This window comes from Bos taurus, unplaced genomic scaffold (assembly GCF_002263795.3).
Source record: "Bos taurus isolate L1 Dominette 01449 registration number 42190680 breed Hereford unplaced genomic scaffold, ARS-UCD2.0 Leftover_ScbfJmS_295, whole genome shotgun sequence".
Lineage (NCBI taxonomy): Eukaryota > Metazoa > Chordata > Mammalia > Artiodactyla > Bovidae > Bos > Bos taurus.
The window spans coordinates 19,459-45,202 of record NW_020191608.1 but is presented as its reverse complement, the minus strand read 5'-3'; the positions used below and the strand labels follow the sequence as shown (position 1 = coordinate 45,202).

Sequence of the window (25,744 nt, the reverse complement as noted above, 5' to 3'; positions counted from 1 at the left end):
CTGCTTGGGGAGTGCGATGCCTCTCACTGTAAAACGTACACTGAACACTGTTTAGAGTTTTGGCTTTTTAAATGAGACCAGAAATTGTCTTCAGATTTTTTTTTTTTTGATCATCAAAAACAGGTACTGACATAGGCCCTTCGTAGAAGTGAAGTAACATAAAGTGAACTTTGGAAAAGCAGGGGATACTTGTAATTGTTCCTGGGGCTGTTTTAGCTCTTTTCAGCCTTACCCTTTGACTTTCTCGTCCTCCCTTGTGATTGTGGCTCTAGGTGATACCTCAGAGCCAAAAGCTGAATTTCTCTGAGGTCATGAGTGAAACATGTATACAAGGGTGGTGAAAGGAAGCACTTGAACGTGGCTTTGTGGGATGGGGTGTTTCTTCATCCCTGAACTGTTTCCTGGAGGCAGGTTTGTCCCAGAGGCAGCAGGTGTCCGTGTGAGGCCACCTCCCTTTCTCTCTGATGCCCTTTCTCTCCTCTCCCAACTGTGCCTTGTTACTTGAGGAGCCCCAGACACATGTGTACTTCTTTAGAGCAAGGTTACAACTGTTATTGTTTACAGGAGGTCTGCTCTGTGTTTTCAGTGTTCAAATAATTTAATGGGAATTCCATTTACTATATGGCAACTTAAAAAATGCAGATAATTTAGGGAAACATGAATGAAATTGGTGTTTTCCATCTTACCCAGGACTCATCAGAGGCTGGCAGTGGTCAGTGCCAAACTTCAGGTGGAGAAGCAGCAGAAGAGATCTTTCTTCAACACTGTTAGCACGAGGCCAGTCCTGGAGCCCCCTTGTGTTGGAAATTTCAATAATCCTGTAGTGCTCAACGGAAATCTTACTCCAAGAGCAAACTTAAGGTTTTCTACCTCAGTTCCACGCCCTTCGAATAATAGCATGGAGACTTACTTGACCAAGGTTAGTTCTATTATCTTTTTTCCACTGGGTTTCAGATTTCTGATATTAATGATCCTTGTTTGTAATTTGGTGAACTTCTGAGTTATTTATTTGACTTATGCACACTAAGTAAAAGCCGTCATTAACTGTGCTAATCAAGGAGACATTTAATGATTTTTTTATCCTAGATCTCTCATTTTCAAGAGATACTTTTTAAATTTCTTGAAAAGCTGCATTGAAATTCTGCTTTAGAAATGAAATCTTATTGCCTAGTAACTGAAAGTATACTTTAAGATGTTTGACTTACTTTCTAATTGATTTCACTTTGGCAGTGGTTCATAATCATTTCCGAGCTTTGCTGCACCCACCGCAGTTTATCTACCCCTAAACACAAGTGAGAAGGCAATGGCACCCCACTCCAGTAATCTTGACTGGAAAATCCCATGGACAGAGGAGCCTGGTAGGCTGCCGTCCATGGGGTTGCAAAGAGTCGGACATGACTGAGAGACTTCCCTTTCACTTTTCACTTTCATGCATTGGAGAAGGAAATGGCAACCCACTCCAGTGTTCCTGCCTGGAGAATCCCAGGGACGGCGGAGCCTGGTGGGCTGCCGTCTATGGGGTCACACAGAGTCAGACACGACTGAAGCGACTTAGCAGCAGCAGCAGACAGTAAAGAGAGATCTGTTGCGTGTTTTAAATTTTGTTCTAAATAACCCAAAATGTGGATAATTCATTGTTGACTGATTTTAGTTTACCAGGTTTTATCTGGAGGAAATGAACATCCTTTTAAAGACGAATCTCTTCAGTTTTGGCCTGCTTGATTCAAATAAAGATTTTCTCCTTCAAGTTCCCTGTCCTGTTTTTAAAAAATATTTATCCTTTCTAAATTAACTATATCAACTGCTACAAATAGGAGTTTGATATTGAGTTATTCTTATTTATGCATTTAAAGCACATAATTTAGTTAGAAAGTCATGTCATGCCACAAGCATTGTTTAATTACATAAGAAGGATTTATATATTCATTTTGTCCATGTTATAGTTAAAAATCTATGTGTTTTTCCTTAACCTGAGGAAGTAGCTGGCACAGGACTCAGTAAGAATGCCACTGGCTTTGTTACTTCTTTTGTAGAGTTAGGAACTTTGAGTAAATCAATGATTCTCATATCTTACAAAAGTTTTTTCTGCAAAGAAAACAACCTTTCTTCTAAAAAAAACTTCTGCGTGGAACCGTGTTATATAAAGTGGAGACAAGTATAGAACCGTTTAGCTCAAGAGTGGGCAGAGCCCCTGCAGCTGTGACTTCTCTGTTCCTCAACCCTGCAGTGACGCCTGGGGAACCTTCCCCTTCTATGGGACGTAGTTTGGAAACTAACACTGATGAGAGAATCCTTCTTGCTAAACGTCTTCAGAATTAAATCTTGCTGGCACATTGATTTCTTGTATATAATTTTCTCACCTTTCTGTGTTTTCGTTAAATGGAAAAATTTAAAGAAAATCACAGATGTGTTCTCCTTATTAACATTCGACTCAAACTACTTCCTCCATTTGAACAGGATCCTCACCTAGAAATCAAAATAAAGTCTCGGAAGTACATATTTAGGCCAGGAGCTTTTAGGGGAGAAGATAGTAATCTTGTGGGTCATTCCGAGGATTATGGGTCATTCCCTAATTCTCTGAAATTATGTGTACTCGATAGACTGATATTTATTGTACTTTTTATCAGATTAATCTAAATAGCATTCCATATATATGTTCTGTGTTATCTATAAGCAGAATAAGTAGGAATTCATTTTCTTTTATTTATGTGATTTTTTTTCTACTGAGGTAGTCTTCAGGTTAGGTCTAGTCTCTAAAAGTATTACTTAAAAGTCACATTTAATAAGTTATAAACATATAACTTGTTTATCTTAAAGATAAATATTTGACTTATTTCAGATGCGGCGGGAGTTGGACAGGAGTATAGCTAGAGCACTAAGAGAAGGTATGTTGCCAAAATGTATGAATTAAATTTAGACATTGATTTCTGAAATACACTGTAAACAATAAATGGCGTCTCTTGCCATTGTTTGGATAACAGATGCTGTGTTAAATATGGTTTTATATACATAGCTAGTGAAAAATGTGAAAGCATGAGCAGTCATAGTGAAAAATATCCTTCTCCATTTATCCATCATGTACCATAGCTTGAAAAACAGTCTCTGAAGGTCTGTGTATTTCTTTTTATTTCTAGCTGTATCCTTCTTCTACTTCCTCCATCCCTGTGGAGCTGTCTTCCTACACCCTGACACGATTCTCAGAAAACGTGCCGCTCATCAGCTTCTCAAGTGTCTGGTAGTGGTTAAGGCTAGGAAACCCAGACTCGAGCAGTCACGTTTGTGTAGCTGTCACTTGGTGGTGACTTTAAAATTTCTCTGTCACTAGATACAGCACCAGTTTATCTTTTACCCTCAGGAAATGCTCCAAACACCCACGTCAATTTGGGTCCTGCCAAAGTAGTTGGCCTTATCTCTTTACCAGCTTACTCTGCCGCTTAGCTCTGCATCTAACCAGCCAGACTGTGTAGGACCCCACACATTTGCTTGCTCACCTCCGGTCTCTGTACGGGCTTCTCCCCTCCGTCTCTTGCACTTTTTCCCGTCCTTCAGGTAGCTACATACATGTCACCTCCACCAAAAAGCTGGCAGTATTGACACAAAGCTGGCTTCCCCTCCTGAGTGTTCCTTGTGCCGTCTTTTATATCTTAGTATTTGTGACTCTGTATGGAAATTGCCTGTTTGTCTGTTTTTCCAGTTTAGGGCATATCATTTTTCAGGGTGGACTGGGTCACCTTCATCTTGTAATTCCAGCGCTTGTCACAGAACCTTTGCATGAATACATGAGTATTCATCAATTCAATTGCCTGAGTACATGAATGAAGAATGAGAAAACCAGGAGCTCTGATACTCAGCCCCACATGCGACCATAAGCAGATTAGAAAATTGTACTCTTGATTAGTATTTTGTGTTGTGTCATCTATAGATATATTTCATTTTTCAGAATACTAGGAAAGGTCTCAGGGTTTTTTGTTTGTTTACTAATCTTAGTTAACCCAAGTGTTTTAGGTAAAGAATATAATTCTTTCCTTTTCTTTCCGTTGATGCTCAGTTTGCATCTGATGCCTTTAGAGTGTCTTCTCGGGGATCTACAGATGGGTCAAATGTGTGTGATGACCTACTTTTGTAAACAGAAGAACAAGATATACAGATTGGAAGGAAAAATACATGATTCAGAAAGATAAACAGTAAAAGTTTCTCTACTGGACCATTTCCATGCCATTTCGTTGTTTCCCATTAAACATGATGAGAAAATCTTTATTAAAGGAAAATATTTTTGTATTATGTGTGTATGATGAAAATTTATATAGCATTTTAAGTGATGTTTCTCTGCATCTAACTTACTTTTTAGCAGATTTAAGTATCAGCACTGTTGAGTTTTCCATATTCTAAGTGATAGTGTTAGTCACTCAATCGTGTCTGACTCTGCGACCCCATGGACTGTAGCCCACCAGGTTCCTCTGTCCATGGAATTCTCCAGGCAAGAATACTGGAGTGGGGAGCCATTCCCTTCTCCAGGAGATCTTCCAGACCCTGGGATCAAACTCGGGTCACGTGCATTGCAGGTGGATTCTTTACCATTTGTGCCACCAGGGATGCCCTTTACAAACTTACACTGAGCCCTAATACCAGCTGTTTAAACAGCACCCAAAGAGCCAGTCTTGTCATTAATATTTAGTAGTGTTATTGATAGCTTTTTGGTATTTTCCAGTTTTTATCACTATATATAGACCTAAAGATTTAGATACAGCTGTTATGGCTTCCGTCAATGTTTTGATGTGTTACAGTTGTTAATAGTGGCATAAAACTTACTATATGTAACTTTAAGCACAGATTCATAGGCCTTTCCTCATGGAGAAATAAGATTTGCCTGAGTTTTTGCCTTTTAAGTGAATTAACTTTTTATAATTTTTATTTGTAATTAGAGGATAATTACTTTACAATATTGTGATGGTTCCTGCCAAACATTGACCTGAATTGGCATAGGTATGCATATGGCCCCTGCCTCTTGAACCTCCCTCCCACGTCCCTCCCCATTCCACCCCTCTAGGTTGTCAAAAAGCACGAACTTTGGGTTCCCTGCATCATACAGCAAATTCCAAAAAGACACATATACCCCAGTGTTCATTGCAGCACTACTTACAGTAGCTAGGACATGGAAGTAACCTAGATGTCCATCAACAGATGAATGGAGAAAGAAGCTGTGTATTATTCAACTATAGAAAGGAATGCATTTCAGTCAGTTTTAATTGAATTTTGATTTACTTTTGGAGACAGTGTTAAAATTAGAGAAAGTTCCTCTGGGTAAATAAGATTTGCCTAAGACTTTTCACCTTATCTTTACCTATCTACCAATCTATCTATTTTTGCTTTGCTTTGTGGAAAAAGTCTTGGAAGACTTTTTTTTTTGGAAAAAGCACCAAACAGACATTATCACAAAACTCCCCTAACTCCCATATATCCTCCTAAGGTACCATTTATCCTTCCTAAGTGTTATTTGTTCTCCCGTAAGTGCCTCGTTCAAGTCACCTGTTATTCAGAAGATGCCTTTTTTGCCTACTCCCTATCATTTATTAAGTAGTATATCAACTCCCAGTAATTCCATTAACGCTGAAGAAGCTGACGTTGAACGTTCTATGAAGACCTACAAGACCTTATGGAGCTAACATCCAAAAGAGATGTCCTTTTCATTGTAGGGGACTGGAATGAAAAAATAGGAAGTCACGAGATACCTGGAGTAACAGGCAAATTTGGCCTTGGAGTCCAAAATGAAGCAGGACAAAGGCTAATAGAGTTTTGCCAAGGGAGCGCACTGGTCATAGCAAACACCCTCTTCCACCTACACAAGACAAGACTCTACACATGGACATCACCGGATGGTCAATACTGAAATCAGATTGATTACATTCTTTGCAGCCATTCAGGTATGACCTAAATCAAATCCCTTATGATTATACAGTAGAAGTGACAAATAGACTTAAGTGATTAGATCCGATAGAGTGCCTGAAGAACTATGGACAGAGGTTCATGACATTGTACAGGAGGCAGTGATCAAGACCATCCCCAAGAGAAAGAAATGCAAAAAGGCAAAATGGTTGTCTGAGGAGGGCTTACAAATAGCTGAGAAAAGAAGAGAAGCTAAAGGCAAAGGAAAAAAGGAAAGATATACCCTCCTCAATACTAAGTTCCAAAGAATAGCAAGGAGAGATAGGAAAGTCTCCCTCAGTGATCAGTGCAAAGAAATAGAGAAAAACAATAGAATAGGAAAGATAAGAAATCTCTTCAAGAAAATTAGAGATACCAAAGAAACATTTCATGCAAAGATGGGCACAATAAAGGACAGAAATGGTATGGACTTAACAGAAGCAGAAGATATTAAGAAGAGGTGGCAAAAATACACAGGAGATCTGTACAAAAAAGATCTTCATGACCGAGATGACCACAAAGGTGTGATCACTTATCTAGAGCCAGACATCCTGGAATGTGAAGTCATGGCCTTAGGAAGCATCACTATGAACAAAGCTAGTGGAGGTGATGAAATTCCGCTTGAGCTATTTCAAATCCTGAAAGATGATGCTGTTACAGTGCTGCACTTAATATGTCAGCAAATTTGGAAAACTCAGCAGTGGCCACAGGACTGGAAAAGGTCCGTTTTTATTCCAATCCCAAAGAAAGGCAATGCCAAAGCATGTTCGAACTACCGCACAATTGCACTCATCTCACACGCTAGCAAAGTAATGCTCAAAGTTCTCCAGGCCAGGTTTCAACAATATGTGAGCCTTGAACTTCCAAATGTTCAAGCTGGACTTAAAAAAAGCAGAGGAACTAGAGATCAAATTGCCAACATTCAGTGGATCATCAAAAAAGCAAGAGAGTTCCAGAAAAACATCTACTGCTTTATTGACTACACCAAAGCTTTTGACTGTGTGAATCACAACAAACTCTGGAAAATTCTTAAAGAGATGGGAATACCAGATCACCAGACCTGCATCCAAGAAATCTGAATGCAGGTCAAGAAACAATAACTGGACATGGAACAATAGACTGGTTCCAAATCAGGAAAGGAGTATGTCAAGGCTGTTTATTGTCACCCTGCTTATTTAACTTATATGCAGAGTACATCATGCTAAATGCTGGGTTGGATGAAGCACAAGCTGAAATCAAGATTTCTGGGAAAATATCAATAATCTCAGATATGCATATGACACTGCCCTTATGGCAGAAAGTGAAAAAAAACTAAAGAGCATCTTGATGAAAGTGAAAGAGAAGAGTGAAAAAGTTGGCTTAAACTCAACATTCAGTAAACTAAGGTAGCATCTGGTCCCATCACTTCACTGCAAATAGATGGAGAAACAATGGAAACAGTAAAAGACTTTATCTTTTTGGGCTCCAAAATCTCTGCAGATGGTGACTGCAGCCATGAAATTAAAAGATGCTTGCTCCTTGGAAGAAAATATATGACCAACCGCGACAGCATATTAGAAATCAGAGATATTAATTTGCGGACAAAAGTCTGTCTGGTCAAAGCTATGGTTTTTCCAGTGGTCATGTATGTATGTGAGAGTTGGACTGAAAAGAAAGCTGAGCACCGAGCACCGAAGTATTGATGTTTTGAACTGTGGTGTTGGAGAAGACTCGAGGGTTCCTTGGACTGCAAAGAGATCCAACAAATCAATCTTAAAGGAAATCAGTCCTGAATATACATTGGAGGGACTGATGCTGAAGCTGAAACTCCAATACTTTGGCCATCTGATTTGAAGAACTGACTAACTGGAAAAGACCCTGATGCTGGGAAAGATTGAAGGTGGGAGGAAAAGGGGATGACAGAGATGAGATGGTTAGATGGCATCACTGACTCGATGGACATGAGTTTGAATAAGTTCCGGGAGTTGGTGATGGACAGGGAAGCCTGGCGTGCTGCAGTCCATGGGGTCACAAAGAGTCAGACACGGCTGAGCTACTGAACTGAACTGACTGATACCAACCCCCAGTTGTAGTCACCCCCTACAGTCACATTTCTTTGTGAACCTCTGCATGTTATTGTTTTGTTGCTCAGTCGTGTCCAATTCTTTGTGACCCCATGGACTGCAACACGACTTGCTTCCCTGTCCTTCACCATCTCCCAAAGTTTGCTCAAACTCACGTCCATCGAATCAAACATGCCATCTAATCATCTCATCTTCTGTCACCCCCTTCTCTCCGGCTCTCAGTCTTTCGCAGCATCAGGGTCCTTTACAATAAGTTGATTCTTCACATCAAGTGGCCAAAGTATTGGAGCTTCAGCATCAGTCTTTCCAGTGAATATTCAGGGTTGATTTCTTTTAAGATTGACTGGTTTGTTCTCCTTGCTGTCCAAGGGACTCTCAAGAGTCTTCTCCAGCACCACAGTTTGAAAGCATCAGTTCTTCAGCGCTCAGGCTTCTTTATGGTCCAACTCGCACATACGTACATGACTCCTGGAAAGCTTGAATCTTTTGGAGATTAATCTCTTGTCAGTTGCATCATTTGCAAATATTGTCCCCCATTCTGTGGGTTTTCTTCTCTCTTGTTTATGATATCCTGTGCTGTACAAAAGCTTGTAAGTTTAATGAGATCCCATGTGCTTATTTTTGTTTTTATTTTCATTACTCTTAAGATGTGGGTCAAAAAAGATATTGCTATAATTTGTGGCAGAGTGTTCTGGCTATGTTCTCATTTAAGAGTTTTATAATGTCTATCCTTACATTTTGGTCTTTAATCCATTTTGAGTTTGTTTCTGTGGATGGTGTTAGGGAGGGTTCTGATTTCATGCTTATACATGTAGCTGTCCAGTTTTCTCAGCACTGCTTATTGAGGAGGCTGTCTTTTCTCCACTGTATAGTCCTACTCCCTTTGATTACTGTAGCTTGTAGTATACTCTGAAGTCAGGGAGCCTGATCCTGTCAGCTCCTGCTCTTCTTTCTCAAGATTGTTTTGGCTCTTCAGGGTGTTTTGTATTTCCACACACACTGTAAACTGTTTTGTTCTAGTTCTATGAGAAACACCATTGGTAATTTGATACAAACTGCATTGAATCTGTAGATTGCTTTGGGTTAGTAATTTTGACAGCAGGAAACGGTTTATTCAGAGTGGTTCTAGGTATGTGGTGGCCCCCTTGAATTAAATCAGATTAAATCAGATTCATTAAATCAGATCTGATTTTCCCAGCCTGTGGCTCTTTGTGTCCTGCAGAAGGAGCCAAATGACTGGCCAGAGCTCTGATGCACGGGCTCCTCTTTGGAAAACGTGAAATGTAATTTTAAAAGGCCAGCATCTTAAAGCATTCAGTGGTCTGTCTGCGACCCTTCCCTTTGCTTCATTTTGGTGTGGCGTGGGTCAAAATGAGAAGCAGACAGGAAAATGGTTGCCTCTCCTGGCATGTGGTAATATTGTGGAATATGGAAATGTGAGTCAAACACAGAGATAGCCCCGTCAAACAGCACCTGAACACAGAGGACGTGAGTGTGTACTTGGTCTTCTGAAAAAGATTATACAGTAAAGAATGGAAGTGATGAAACATACTTCAGAAAAAAGGTAATGAGAAAATATTTTAGAAAAAACACTATAAAAAAAGAATAGAAAGTTGGAGATGAAAGAGAAAGGAGAGCTCAAGGGAGCATGAGACCAGGGAAGGTGAATAAAAGTACTGACATGGGAGCTCCCGGAGGCAAGATCCTAGTCCTCTATTTCTTGCAGTTATAATAATAATAACTGAATTTCAGATGAATATCATAGTAGTGGACGAGAGAAAATACACCAGGTCATCTGAAACCATTGGAATTCTTTATTTCAAGGGACTCTATATAATTTTTATATATTATATTTTACATATATCTTACAGACTGCATTGTGTGTATATATATATGGCTGCTGCTGCTGCTGCTGCTAAGTCACTTCAGTCATGTCTGACTCTGTGTGACCCCATAGACAGCAGCCCACCAGCCTCCCCCATCCCTGGGATTCTCCAGGCAAGAACACTGGAGTGGGTTGCCATTTCCTTCCCCAAAGCATGAAAGTGAAGAGTGAAAGTGAAGTCGTTCAGTCGTGTCCGACTCTTGGTGACCCCATGGACTGCAGCCTACCAGGCTCCTCCATCCAAGGGATTTTCCAGGCAAGAGTACTGGAGTGGGGTGCCATCGCCTTCTCCATATATCTATGTCTATATATATACATATATATATATATGACAATGTTAGGTGCTAAGTTTCACATTTTCAGTGAAAATTCAAATTTAGAAAGCTTATTTTAAAAGGCTGTAATGTGTAAAGAAGTGTCACTGGCAGGAAGTCATAGAATTTTTAAATGGAAAAAAGTCAGTAATGGAAAATTTGGAAAAAAAAAGATATTCTTCTGCAATGTACTTTATCTTAGAGGTAGAAGTTGCTGAAATACTGACCACATTATGCCTTTGCAATGAGAGCACAGATAGAAAGGTTAATACGTGCAGAAGGCAACTAAAAAAAATCAGGGGGAAAAAAACATTCTAACTGTGATGCCTTTGGGGTTTTGCTATAAATGAACCTGTTGGACTTTTTCCTGATGCCATAAAAGGGGCTGCAATCTAGTATTATTTATGTTTCAGTTATATTTATTAACCCTGTTATTCCAATGCTTTCACAGTAAAGAATCCCCGAACTGCTTCCAACTTTTCTATTCATTTCTCAACAGTCATCACAGTGTCCCATCAAGCCAAAAATCCTGTGAGACCCTTCCTTTGGAATAAGAGCCTGTTTCTCAGCAAGCTTTCCAACAGGATTTTAACTCTTCTATGTAGCTGGCAAAAACACTGAACCAGCAAATTGAAAACACACAGTGGTCTGTATGCTTGGGTCTTAATGAAATTTCCCATGTGTGCTATTCAGTCAGCTTCATACATTCTCAGGAAAGGTACTGAAGAGCTGAGGACTCAGGCAAGTGCTTGGAGGTGAGAATTGGTCTAGGATACACAGTGTGTGAATTCACAGTCTAGAGAGTGCACCCAGCTGTGGGTCTTCTCTTTAGCAGGAGGGCTCTTCCCTTTTAAGAACTGTGTCCCATTCCGCCTGCATGGCTTCTACTACCTCCCCGGGAGACTTCACTTCCTGTGGGAAAGAACCGCTCCTTGACAATATCTCAGGGAAAGTCAGAGCAGTATTAGAATACTCACACAGATACCCTCTCTCCACTTCTCAACTGTGGCTTATTTCCATTTGCTTCCAAGGACACTGATGTGAAAGGGAACAATGTGATATTGATGTCAATGAAACCCACCTTGCTCTCAGTCTGAGGGTTGGTTATGCTCTGAAATATAAAGGGGAACTTGGTTCCTTAGAGACTCATCTGAGCCCCACCATGCTAACTCTTAACTGTGGTCAGTTCCATGGACTAAAGTGAAGGTGTTTCAGAGGACGATGAACAAGGTTCTCAAGCCATTCTTCCCCAGGTAAAGGCTGTGTCTTCCAAGGCAAGCCTTTCTTTCCCCAACCTGTTGATGGCACTGATTTGACTTTTGGTGGATATTCCCCCCAAAAGGAGGATGCTCTGTTTTATTCACTTCTGTATCCCCAGAGCCTAGAATAGGCTGACACATGGCAATTGACAGGGAAATGTTGCAAGTTATTTGTTGAAACGTACATGTGATTGACAACAGTGTCAAGATGCTCAGTCTATGCCTAACCACTTCCATTTGGCATCTAGAAACTTACATGAGAGGATGGTGGGGATTTGGTTTGATAGACTTAAAACTGCAACAGAATTCTTAGACCCTTAGCTCAGCTTCTTGAAAAATCAACTAGTCCCCCTGTTTCTGTTTTGCCAACTGTGAAAAGGGATCTGGCCAAGTCTTCACTGTGACAGAGAGGGAAAAAATGTGAGTGCAGGGTTTAACACCTAACAGAGTGATGCATTCTTGAGAGATGCTTGTCAACTCCACTCTTAGCTTTCTTTTTCTGAAATGCAGACATGGAAAACTATAGAGTGAGATGTCTATCAAGAGTCCATCCCTCGTTTCTATCTTCTCCTGATAGACTTGCCATGGATTCAGCACCGGAATGGTTGTTTAGGCTAAATATCAGTCCCCAGATTGGATGGATTGAAGCTATTATAGACAATGCCTACATGTCCTAAACCTGCCTTCTGAAAATGTACTCTATGAACTTGCAGGGGAAGGACAATGTATGTGGCATGTCAGCAGTTCCATAACTTCCCTGTTACAGAACAAGATTCCCACAGAGTTTGAACACAGAATTATCTTTCAGGAAGGCTCTGTTTGGGAGCCAAGGGACCCCAGGCAGGGATTCCTAACCCCAAGCCCCATTCCCAGCATCCCTAACTGCCTGTAGTTATGTGACCAGGGCAAGGCGTTTAACCCTTGGGACTCAGCTTCTTTGTCTGTGAAATAATACTGGCTTCCTGCCTCCCAAGGGGACAGAAGGAAGACTGAATTAATATTTACATACCACATTGAGAACCTCCAAGAAAGGCACCATACAACTGGGAAATACAATATAATGGGAAGAATGTCTTTTAAGTTGTTGGTCTCTGCTCAGCCTTTCTACATATCTCTGGTCAGGCCTGTTCCACATATACAATATTAAAACGACAGGTGAAGGGGTTTGATTGGATACTGTGCTAGTCAGGCACTGTCAGAAAAACAGATGAACAGATATGCTAAGTCACTTCAGTCGTGTCCGACTCTGTGCGACCCCATAGACAGGAGCCCACCAGCCTCCCCCGTCCCTGGGATTCTCCAGGCAAGAACACTGGAGTGGGTTGCCATTTCCTTCTCCAATGCATGAAAGTGAAAAGTGAAAGTGCAATCGCTCAGTCGTGTCCGACTCTTAGTGACCCCATGGATTGCAGCCTAACAGGCTCCTCCGTCCATGGGATTTTCCAAGCAAGAGTATTGGAGTGGAGTGCCATTGCCTATTTCACCAATATGATATGTATATATGTATTAAAATATATGTATATATAATATATATCAGGACTTACCTATATTTGTATATACTTCGGATATAGGCGGAGAAGGCAATGGCAAAGAGTTGGACACAACTGAGCGACTGAACTCAACTGAACTCCCATATAGTAAATATCAACAGACAGAAACAAAAGTTCCTTGGAATTCTCAATAATTTTTAGAAGTATAAAAGGATCCTAAAGCCAACAACTTTCAGAATCACTGTTTCAAAAGATTATGTCTATCAAATAGTCATTAAAGTATGGTTACTTCCCCTACTTCTAATAATCAGACACTACAAACTCACACACACACACACACACACACAGTCTGCACATCAAAACATCTGAGTGGCCCATATTCATCTGTGTAACAACACTATAATGAAATAATTATAAGCTGAAATACAACTGACATATCCGCAAGTAAAGTCTTACTCTAGGGAAAGTTTAGAGTTCAAACAAGTATTGGACATTGGAAAAAACTTAGAGTCCAGAATTTAATCTCTGAGATTTCCTGAGAAGTATAGAGATTCCAAACTGAGAACTTCAGAGTGTCAAAGCATATACAGAAACATCTTGAGTTAAAGCTTACAATTTAAAATTTTCTTGTTCTTATGTTTATAAATAACTTGTTTCAAAACACAGGTATCAACAATAACATCTGCCTTGCAGCTAAGTCTCTTCAGTCATTGTCCGACTCTATGCGAGCCCATAGATGGCAGCCCACCAGGCTCCCCCATCCCTGGGATTCTCCAGGCAAGAACAGTGGAGTGGATTGCCATTTCCTTCTCCAATGCATGAAAGTGAAAAGTGAAACTGAAGTCGCTCAGTCGTGTCCAACTCTTAGCGACCACATGGACTGCAGCCTACCAGGCTCCTCCATCCATGGGATTTTCCAAGCAAGAGTACTGGAGTGGGGTGCCATTGCCGTCTCCGAACATTTGCCTTATGTGTGTCCAATTCCTCAATTAAATTTGCAAAGAAAATGTTGGAAGTATGAAGACTGAGCATTTCAAATATTTCAGTGTCCTCTTTCCAGAGTTAACTGTGTACTGCAAAATTTACCTGAACTGGATGTTTGGAAATCTTTCATTCTGACTGTTTTATTAGGAACAGAATCTTTCATTCTGGCTGCTGGCTGAATGGGGTTTGGAAACAAGTTGATTACTAAATAATGTACATAGGAGACAATCCACAGTTCAGAATTCAAGATAAAATCATAAACGTTTTTACCTTCACATTAGGATATTTCCCAGGAGACTCTAAGAGGGAAAAGGGACACAGAGTTAATTACATGTAAATATGAAAGCCAGCTATACATTCATGCAGAGTTAGTACCGGGCAGAATCCTTGAGCTCAGCCTTGGCATGGAATACATTGTTTTAGTGTCTTGTTTTTAGGGGATCTTAGGACACTGGTAAGACAGACATAGGTATCCACTAAAGATAGTGAAGAAAAAACAGGAATACAGGCTCACCAAAACGTGCAGTTAAGATTTCAAAAGTAACATTACGTTTTCAATGGCTTTATAAAACATTAAAGTGCACATAGACCAATGTGAACGTGATGACTGATGAGGAGAAAGTGGATCTGAATCAGAGGAGCAAGTCATGAACCCTAGAACATAAACGTGAAAGCTGATGGTAAAATGCAACAGCACATCTTGAATGTAACACAGCATTTATCATTTCCACCATTATACGATAAGTATTTATCATGTTCTTCAATCTGTCCAGTCATTTAAGAAGTGCACAGCTGGGATGACAGTTCACCAGAATGTATAATTCATTTCTCATCAAAGACAGAGTACTGAACTGATTAGCCTGGATATACACTTGTAGAAAAATGGCTCATAAAAATATTCATTATTTTTCCATATCCGTGTGGGCTACTGGAACGCCTACTTGTCTTGGCTCCTCTGGTCTAGCCATCTTAAAGTTTCTCAATCCACTCATGCAAGAAGGTATATAAGACACATCTAGGAAATAATGTATAATAAATTCTCAATATTGAAATACAATTATCAAAAAGGAATAATATATTTAATTGCCAAAGAATTATTAGAAATTAAAAATCTTGCATGTTTCAAAATCAGTGTAGTATTTATTAAAAGTATTTCTACATTTAGGGAATGAATCTTATTAATCTGTTTGGCTTCAAAATTTAGTTTGGTTTGGTATATCTTGCTAATGCTTCAGAGGATTTCTATGAAACAACTTTCAAAGAATCAGCTATCTTTATTAAAAAAAGTCAATGCCTCCTTTTACAAATTAATCTGATTTGAATAACAAATACCAGTACAACATATATCTTTGATGCCTAAGAGTTACTCAGAGGGGCTGCAGTTTCCTCCACTTCTAGCACCCCCTCCCAGCTCCAGGATTCTCTGGAGCAATAATGATTTTATCTCTTTTCAGGGTAAATACACTGAAGTCATCTAGAAGGCGTTCTCTCAAGTGTCCTCATCAACTCCAAACTCACCTCCCTACGGTCTTCTTTTCCTCCCTTTGTCCTTTCACTAGATTCTCTCCTCTCTAAATGGTAATCTCTAGATCTGTGGACTTAAATCTTCCCCCTTGACATCCTTTCTATGGATCATCCCTACCTGTGGTCTTCTTTACAGACTGGGGCCTGGTGGACCGGAGTCAACGAAAAGAAAGCAAAAGAGAGAGACTAATATTCCCTGGGTTAATGGAAAACCAATAAAGCCCTAGAATAGGGCTAGTACTGCTCACTAAGACACAGGGCATCCTTCTCAAGGAGGTCTTGAAAGCCTGGGCAGGAAAGTGAGCTCGGCAGGACTCCATACTCCAAAGACCTAGCCAGAGACAGAAAGAAGGACACGGGGGACCCAAGTCTCTAGTGGAACAAGGGTGAATTATTCATGTTTGTGTGAGTTTATATATTGTTATAGAAGGAAGGTTTAGGCAAAAAAATAAAGTTAAGGAAAGAACAAAAACCAGACATAGAACAACCGTTACCAAGGGAATAACAAAGAATAACAATCGTCACAAGGCCAGAAGACAATCCGTATCTTGAGTAAGAGGGTCGTGACTAAACAGTGTTACTGTAGGGTAGAAGGTACTGAAGGAAATCCACGTATGCATTCCATCCCATGACCTCAGTCCTAGGAACAGCGTGTGGCTCCACTCATTCCTGTATACCAGGAACTGATAAGGAACAGAGGGTTCATGAGAAACAGAAAACAACATACAGGAGTCCTAAAGTTAAATGTTCCCTGACACCTACCATTTTTTTCTCCCTCTTTGCTTAGCAATGGTATCTTACACCTATAACTGCTACTTCAACTCTTTGCTTCCCTCTGGCTATAAACATGCTCAGAAACACAAAATACTGCTTTTCCTTGATCCTGTTCTGTCCTGCACTATCCAATGCTCTTCTTCCAGATTTCTCTATATGCAAAGCTACACCCTTGCTACTCAGAGAGCTTGTTAGGAACACAGAACCTCAGACCTCCTGCTCAGCATGTGCACTTCACACATGGTCCCCAAGAGACTAATTAAAATTTGACAAACACTGGTCTACACGGAGTCTGCTTCTACATGACTTCAACTTAATTCATTCTCCTGAAATCTCAGCCTCTGCTTCCTCACGCGAACACGTCCCCCCAAACTGAAATGGCATTAGAAGTTGGAAACCTTCCAGTGGACTCTCTCTGAGGCTGTGGTTCCTTGGTCTCCCCATCACGCCCCCTGCTCTCTCCTTCTTTCCAGTTCTCTTTAGTCCCATGTGGCACCATGCTGGAAAGCAGCAACATTTCATATGACACCAATTTGCACACATTACAGCTGAGCACCTATGTCCACGCTTCCTGACAGAGGATGACACACAGCTCTGCACACCCAGGGACCACAGTTCTGAACGTCTTCCTAATAACGAGTAAACAGGAAGAGGTGAGAACTTTGCTGTTCTTCTCTGACAAGTTTTGGTGCCGGAAGCTCACTTCAAATGCATCATCCATGTCAAATACTCTCCCTTTATCTAAAGACCTTCATTATTTATTGCCCCCTTCCCCCACAGACCTGTGCTTCCTTTTCTTCATTTCCTCCCTGTACCCTCTGTCTCTCTCATCCTTCATTCCCTCTTGCCTCTTATATCTTGACCTTCCTTAGGTTGTAGAGCATTTTGAAAAAGAACTAATAATTTCTTTTTGGTCATGTGTCACATGGAATCTTAATTCCCTGAGCAGGGATCAAAACTGCACTGCCTGCTTTGGAGTGTCCTAACCGGACAAAGTCTTAAACATTGGACCGTGAAGTAAGTCTAAGAACTAATAATTTAGCTCCTTAAACTGGATTCTCAATGTAATCTGTGGTAGACACATGATAAGATGCATAATTGCCCTCCTCTTCTCATCTTTTTTCTCACTACCCATCTGACAAGTGATTTTCTTTGCCTCTTAGAATGTATCAGCATTCCCATTTTCAATCAACGTTCTGTCAAATGATTTTTCTGTAAAACACAGTTCTTACCTTCTATTTGTCCATTTAATGTCTTTTTTCCTCTTTGACCGGCAGTTCCAGGTAAATGATCCACATACTTCTGTGGAAGGATCTCAGAGACACTCTGCTAGAATGAATGATAACAATGAGTTGCATGAAGAGTCCCTAATCCCTTTTGAAGAAATAACCTACATTTAACCTGGTTAAGACAGGTTTTGCCAAGATCCCACAGTTGTTATGTGACAGAACCAGGATGCTGAATTCAAACAAGGTGCTGCATCACCAAGCAGTGGCTGCCACATCTAAGAGACCAGGTCCTTCTTATCTCCTTCCATAGCTGCCACCTTCAAACAGGGCACCGTTACTTTATGGTACTTCAAGTATGGCGGCCATAAAGGTACTCTGCACGTGCTACTTAAGCTATGCAAAATGGTTTGCACTTACTAAAACATCACTAAAGCTAACTGCTGTTATTAAAGGCCCACATATTTATTACTATTTCCCATGTTTTTGCTTCTTTTGAAATGTTCCTTGCACATCAACCTGACAATCCAAATGTAGTAATACATTCAAGCTTCAAGCACTATCTTATCAACATCGATGTGGTAAAAAACCACAATAGAAATGAAAATCAAAACTACAATGAGATACCATCTCACACCAGTCAGAATGGCCACCATCCAAAAGTCTGCTGCTGCTGCTGCTGCTGCTGCTTAGTCGCTCCAGTCATGTCTGACTCTGTGTGACCCTATGGACTGAAGCCTGCCAGGCTCCCTTTTCCATTCGATTCTCCAGGCAAGAATACTGGAGTAGGTTGCCAAGCCCTCCTTCCCAACTCCGGGATCAAACCCAGGTCTCCCACTGTAGGCAGATTCTTTACCACTCAGCCACAACAAGATACTACCTCACACCAGTCAGAATGGCCATCATCAGAAAGTCTACAAACAATGAATGCTGGAGAGGGTGTAGGGGAAAGGGAACCCTCTTGCACTGCTGGTGGCAAGGTAAATTGATACAACCACTATGGAAGATGGTATGCAGATTCCTTAAGAAGTTAGGAATAAAACCACCATATGCCCCACCAATCCCACTCCCAGGAGTATACCCTGAGGAAACCAAAATGGAAAAAGACAAATGCACCCCGATGTTCATTGCAGCGCTGTTTATGATAGCTAGAACATGGAAGCAACCTAGATGGCCATTGACAGATGAATGGATGAAGATGTGGTGGTACATATAGACAAAGGAACATTACTCAGCTGTAAAAAGGAATGCATTTGAGTCAGTTCTATCGAGGTGGATGAACCTAGAGCCTAGGTTCATAAAACATAGTGAAGTCAGTCAGAAAGAGAAATATAAATATCATATACTAATGCACATGTATGGAATCTAGAAAGATGGTATTGATGAATTTATTTGCGGGGCAGCAATGGAGAAACAGAGAGAATGACTTAGAGACATGGGGGAAGGGGAAGAGGGGACAGAGTGAGATGGATGGAAAGAGTAACATGGAAACTTACAATTCCATATGTAAAATAGGTAACCAATGGGAATTTGCTCTATCACTCAGGGAACTCAAAGAGGGGCTCTGCAACAATCTAGAAGGGTGCGATGGAGAGGGAGATTGGAGGGGGGTTTGGGAGGGAGGGGACATGGGTGTACCTATGGCTGATTCTTGTTGATGTCTGACAGAATACAACAAAATTCCAGAAAGCAATTATCCTTCATGTAAGAATAAATGAATTTTCTACAACCCTATTTGAACATTCACATGGTTTACTGCTTCTTTCCCAGTAAACAGCACACTAACGACTCTAACTTCTTATCTGTCTTCTGGAATGGCAGGTAAAGATTAAAGGAATGATCTCGATATAAAAGAAAGGAGTAAAACTATGATTATCCAAGTTGAAAGTTTAAAAGTTTTCAAATACATTTATGATGATCAAGCAGGACTCAATATTCACATCGGGAAAGAAAAAACAAATGAAAAAAATCAAGTAACCACAATGACTAACTTTTCAATATGGAAGAATTTACATGTTAGTTTCACATGTATAACAGAGAATTGACATGGTAATTTAACACCTATAAATACTGAAATTAATAAAGTTTCTTGAAAATAACATGGAATGTACATGTTGCTAGAGACATTTTTAAAATAAAAAATATCTTCCACAGAAATTTTATAAACTCTGGTGGTAATTTTTTTTCCTTATGATTTTATAATAACAAGTAGTCTATATAAGAAAAAAGCACAAATCATGATTTCATTCATTTAATGTATGTAATTACCCATTATTTGCTGACATTTGGAAAAAAGAAATCAGAATCTCTCCAGAGGAAAAAATATAGTTCTACATTTCTTCTTTTAGATTGTTGCAGCTGAAAATTTTCTCAATGAAGAGAGATTAAGAATTTCATTTACAAAATTATAAATTATAATTTTAGTAAAAAGAATAGATAAAATGCTTGTTTCCTCTTTATTTTCAGAAAGATTTAAAACACCCACCAAGGTTATAGCAAACAGTAAGATAAATTAGGTAAGTACATTAAGTGTCTAGCGTCGGACACGACTGAGCAACTGAACCGAACTGAAGTTAGAAACCACAAGAAACAGAAGGGCCAAAAATTCTTAATTCATAATATATCTCCGAAGGCCTGAAACAGGGCTCATTTTGAATTGTTTCTAAATGAAAGTTTTACTAGGTTAAATAGAAGACATCACTTCATTAATTTCAAAGTGAGAATTTCTTTAAAATGAGAAATCACTTCAAATTTAAATGAACATCCAGAGGGAACTATATTCAAAAAACATATATACATACACAAGTATAAACAAATCACGTTGCTGTACACCTGAAACTTACACAATATTTTAAACTGACTACATGTCAACTGAAGGAAAAAACAAGAACCACCACCATCATCGAAAACAATCACCAAAAAAATAAGGAACACATTTTCTTTCAGTTTTTCATAAAAATCAGCTATATGTCATTCAAAAGTGTATGAGCATTGTTTTTTCATGACCTCACTCTCTCTTAAGTTGAAACTGGAATAATTTCTCGCATATTTATCATATAGAGTTCCTGGTCTGACTGACCCCCACTATTTCTGTTGCGTTTGTATAATAATCTGCCTCATCTTCACCCTCATTCCATCTTATATTCATCTTGTCCTTCTTAAAGGAATTCTTCCCCTTCATCCTCCTCCCCATATTCCTATTCATCTAGTTGTTTTTCCTGAGCACTCTGTAATTCTTTTAATAAGGGCATACTTAGTATGCCAATCTTTATAAATCTGAATCATGCACATGTATGGCTCTTGTTATCACACCATTTCGTATCATGACTTTGAGGGCTTCTATTTCTGTGGTGGGATCCTTTTTGCCATCATAAGGATCAGGGGGATGGTATGTGAAAAAGTACAGGGAAAGAAGAGTTACAAATAGAACGACATCCCTTTGTACGACCGAGGCCTGCTACAGACATGAGAAGTTTTGGAACAGGCTCAGGCGATGGGAAGGCAGGATGACAGATGCCCTCACACCAGGGTGATGGTTTGGGAAATGTTTCAACCACATCTTCAACGTTACTATCAGAATTATTGTCCTCAGAGAAAGCTGTACTCTCTGGTCTAAAAATGCCACATTTTGCGTCTACTACAGTGAAAACAGGAGAGAGTACATGAGAACATGTGTCATTTCAAATCAAGGAATAATACCAGGAGGCCAGTCTTCAAATAACTTCCTGTTTCTCTTGGATTGCTGAGAAGCCTTCATTAGCTTTGTTAACTTTGGTTTCAGGACATGCTGGAAAAGAAAATAAGAGCTTGAAGAATATAACAAGTATCAACCTGAAAAAAAGAATTATAACATCCCCCATTCCTCTATGATCTAACACAAAGAGCACAGGCTCTGGAGTCATTCAGAGGTGGATTCAAATCCCATTTCTGCCACTGACTGACCTGCTCATGGGGAAAGGATTATGACAGATGACATCAGAAGCCCCAGATGCTCCTCTCCTTACCCCTAATTGACTGCAATACAAATACTAGGACACCCACTACATTACTTTCTCTACCAAAATGTTCTAGAGTAATAATTTATCCCCGGTAGTTTAGAGCACTACTGAAAAACTAAGACATTTAAATTAATTGCTATATTTTTAAATTTGCTTCCATGATTAATATATACATGGATTACCACTTGGGAAGGGAAATATGAAAGTTTAGGTTTTAGCAGAACCTTATTTAGATGGGCTAGAACTGCAAACAGGATAAGCTACTTCTATTCTGTTTGTCAAACAGCTAGAGGCCAGTGAAACAGGGAAAAAATTCAGCTCCTTCTAAGAAACAGGGAAAAAAAACAAGGGTAAAGCAGTAGGGCAAGCATCATGAAGAAAGCCACAAACACTCTAAACAGAAAGCCATAAGCAAACATGTTCACAATAGAGGCAGAGAGAGATGGACTGAAAGAACAGACCCTGAAGAAATGTGTTCTGCAAGGAAAAATTAGGTTAACAGTAAATATTAAAAAAAAAAAATTTTAAAGTAGAGGAGGAAGAAGAAAGGAAAAAGTGAGACATTCCTAGTCAAGAACAAACTTTACAGGAAAAAAAATAAGTATAATAAGGTATGTGGAGAAACACATATATTTAGAATTTATATACAATAGATCAGTAATATATCAGTATTCTTAAGGATATACTATGAGCAAAGCCTCTGTTTCATATAATTTTATTCATATATTTTCATGCATCTACACTGTTTTTCAAATTTTATGAAAATATCAACATCAGTTCAGTTCAGTTGCTCAGTTGTGTGTGACTCTTTGCGATCCCATGGTCTGAAGTATGCCAGGCTTTCGTTTCCATCACCAATTCCTGAAGGTTTTACAAATGCATGTAATGTAAAAAATGTTTTTACAAATGCATCACCATTGAGTTGGTGATGCCATTCAACCATCTCATCCTCTGTTGTCCCCGTCTCCTCCCGCCTTCAAACTTTCCCAGAATCGGTATTTTCCAATGAGTCGGTTCTTCACATAAGATGGCCAAAGTATTGGAGCTTCAGCTTCCACATCAGTCCTTGCAAGAATATTCAGGACTGATTTCCTTTAGGATGGACTGGTTGGATCTCCTTGCAGAAAGAAAGAAAAGGAAGATGAAGTAGTCTTGAGCTCAGGGCAGTACAGCTCCAATAACTAACTAGATTTAGCTTGGCATATGAAAACTCTCTCGAGCTTGCAAATCCTAGCTCTATAACCAACTGCACTTTGTTCCTGCAGGATTTGCTTCTCTTCAGTTCACAGTCTTCCTCTACACAACTGGGATCTTACTGCCTGATTTCACAAGAGGATTAAGAGGATTTAATGAGATAATATACCCAGCAAATGCTTGCCGAGACAGTCAAAGAAAGAAATAATTTGTTCTTGAACTTTATTGCTGGAACTACTTTCCAAGTAAAACCCGATGTGTGCTTTTTCATACGTTTAACATTCACGTGTTGCATGAAACTGTTATTAATTCTGGTGATCAGCTGTTCTCTGTGGTTTGTAATATAGAGAATCTCAGCTCTTAAATAATGTGTACCTAAATTTATTTATAACATATGCATTCACTACATTAGAGAACACAATGATCCCCCATCATTGCAGCTAATCACACGAAAGCTAATCACAATCAAGACCTGGCCTGGACCACTACTCTTCCTTCTCTACCTGCTCAGACTCTGAACCAGCAGATCTTTCTGACAATGATGCTTAATCTCCATGTCCCTCTCCAGTTCACTTGAAGACACATCCCTACTCTTACAGTGGACACTGGCAAGCTCTAGACAGGGCTTACCTCTCTCAATTCCAACTATCTTACTTGAGATTTAGGGATTTCTGCTGAAATGGGTTCCTTATGGGGCAGATTCTGAAAACATTTAAGGGAGAGGCAGATAGGAATCCACTGGAAGATTTTCATTATTACAGGAAACAGATCCCATGAGGGTCCAAGCATAATTAGGGAATCTCAGGCAAGCTGGCACCCACTACTCTGGGAAGGATGACAGGGAACCTGTGACCTAAGAAAAGGTGCCCCCACAGAACAGAAAGCCACCTTGAGGTTCAAGTCTAGATATAAAGGAGAAAGGGAAGTCTGCTCAATCCCTGCAGGAGCACTTGACCCTCTCTGACAGCCTAAAATGGTCCCCCCCCCGACATCTGCTAGCAGAAAAGATAAATAAGAGCCTCAAGGGCACCTCATCGTGAAGATCTAGGCCTACACATGGGCTCCACATAAGGTCTCTGACTGAGGGGGCAAGCTAGGCAGCCCAGCTGCCCGAACTGGGTGCTGGTGCTTTGCAACAGTGACTGAGCAACAAGCGTATGTATGACCACAAAGGAGCTCTCACTCTGAAGTCTACATGTGCATCACCTTAAAGTTCCGGAGCAAAGGTCAATCATGAGCCCACTGCAGGATGAGTTTTTTTTTTCCTTTTAAAATGATTTTATTAAAGGTCTTTATAGAGCCACATCCAGATTCCAGATCCAGCTGCCAAGCAGACCCTGTCAAGACCAGCTGTAGCAGCAGTGCTGCGGCAGTAGAATCAATGCAAGCAACAGAATGGTGAGAAGGAACTATTTTTTCCCCTCCAAATGACGTGTGGAAGAGGACTGTCTCATTGATCTTAGGGAATCCGCCGGGTTCTTGGAAAATTCAAGCGGAAGTGTATAGAGAGGCAAGTCCTCAAGGGAAAACACAGGATTTGCTGCTGAACTAAATATTTCAAAACCCAAGGAACTAGTTAGAAATATCACAAGTGTGACAGTGTTCATACCCCATACTGAGAGGTCACACTTGGAATGAAATGGCTAATGTCAACCTTTCTAAGGATCAAGGTCTACATGTCCTGAGATAAAGCACCCCAAGCCCACAGCCAAGAATCACTAATTGGCCTTTGCTTGCTTTCAGCTCTTGAGGGGGAACATCTCACCACCTTTCTCCAAACTGCCTGCACCAAACTGGAACTCTCACTGGTCACGTAGCAAGTAACAGTTAAAATTATTTTTGGCTGCAGTTTAGTGAGAACTGGTATTTTAATGTGAACACTTACATATCAAAACCACTAATAACAGCATATTCTTCCGCAGTCCATCCAAAAACATCTTGAGAAAAGATGTCAACACCTTGCTGCAGAAGAAGTCTGACAACATTTGCTGATTCATACTTGACAGCAAGCATGAGGGCTGTTCTAAAACAACAGAGAGATGACTTCAGCCTTAGGAAGTTGAGTTAACTTACTTAAACAGTTAATTTGATATGCTTTACCAAGTGAACGCCTTGCCCTTTCATGAAGGACTGACCATTTACAGGCTCAAGTGTTCATCTTTGTAAATTACCTCCAAGGCTAAAATGAAGGGACAGAAAAGAAGCCTCCTGTCCCACTGGGATGCCAGGCAGCAGCACTTCCTATTTCATAAGTCCCTGATGGGGACTTCCCTGGTGGGCCAGGGGGTAAGACTCCAGGCTCCCAATGCAGAGGGCCCAGGTTCCATCCCTGGTCATGGAAATGGATCCCATAGGCTGCAACTAAGAGTTCCCACAACTAGGACCCCATGCAGCCAAATAAATAAATGTTTTTTAAAAATAATAATAAAGTCCTCGATGGACAAGAAACCATGCTGAGGTCACTTATCTGAGGCAGGTGACTATTTAAGGGATGAATTCCCCATTTCCTCCTTAGTCTGATATATTCAGCTTCAAAGTCAGCTAGAGGTTGACTAGGAAAGGCTACTTGCAGGATTAATTCAAAAATATTGATAATAATGGGAATATAAATAATCATGGTGGCAGTTAATGATGTGGACAAGCATGTGCTAGGCACTGAAAATGAAATACTATATATAAAATCTTTCTTACACACAGGCACCTTTGAAAGATGCATTACTATTTGCCTTTCATATTAGGAAACTTATTTGCTAATGATAAATAACCCTAATTGGTAGGAAAACTAGGAATTGAACCTAGTTTGAATCTAAAGCCCATCATTTTCATCTGTATTGTCCACCTCTAACTTGTCTTTGTTAAAGCCTTTATCCAATCAAAGCTATCTTTCTTCCTTCTACCTGCATTAAAAATGAAAATATCAAAATGTACTAAAATGAGAAAGGATAAATCCTGATGAGTCCACAGGATCTGGTGACTGTGAGTCATAATCACCTTTTTGTGGCTGTTGTTATTTAGTCGCTATATCTGACTCTTTTGAAACCTAATAACATCAGCATTCTTTAAACAAAGTAATTTAAAGCCAAGAGTTATCCAAAAGACAAAATCAAGTCT

At 40.0% G+C, this 25,744-nt stretch overlaps 2 protein-coding genes across 5 annotated transcripts in view; one reads left to right on the top strand and one right to left on the bottom strand.

The window, feature by feature from the left end:
• LOC101903895 (ankyrin repeat domain-containing protein 26-like) overlaps nt 1-4,278 on the top strand; it is a 42,382-nt gene extending 38,104 nt beyond the window's left edge. For 3 of the 4 annotated variants that reach the window (XM_059884481.1, XM_059884482.1, XM_059884480.1), the window contains 2 exons: nt 691-919; nt 2,840-4,278. In XM_059884481.1, coding sequence (XP_059740464.1) covers nt 691-919; nt 2,840-2,911 — 301 coding nt within the window. In that variant the 3' untranslated portion in view covers nt 2,912-4,278. The remainder of the gene's footprint in view (nt 1-690; nt 920-2,839) is intronic. The other variant, XM_024989174.2, reaches the window with a different exon arrangement.
• The window catches only part of LOC104976433 (ankyrin repeat domain-containing protein 26-like), a gene marked incomplete at its 5' end in the record, with an annotated part of 77,643 nt that overhangs the window by 43,123 nt on the left and 8,776 nt on the right, over nt 1-25,744 (bottom strand).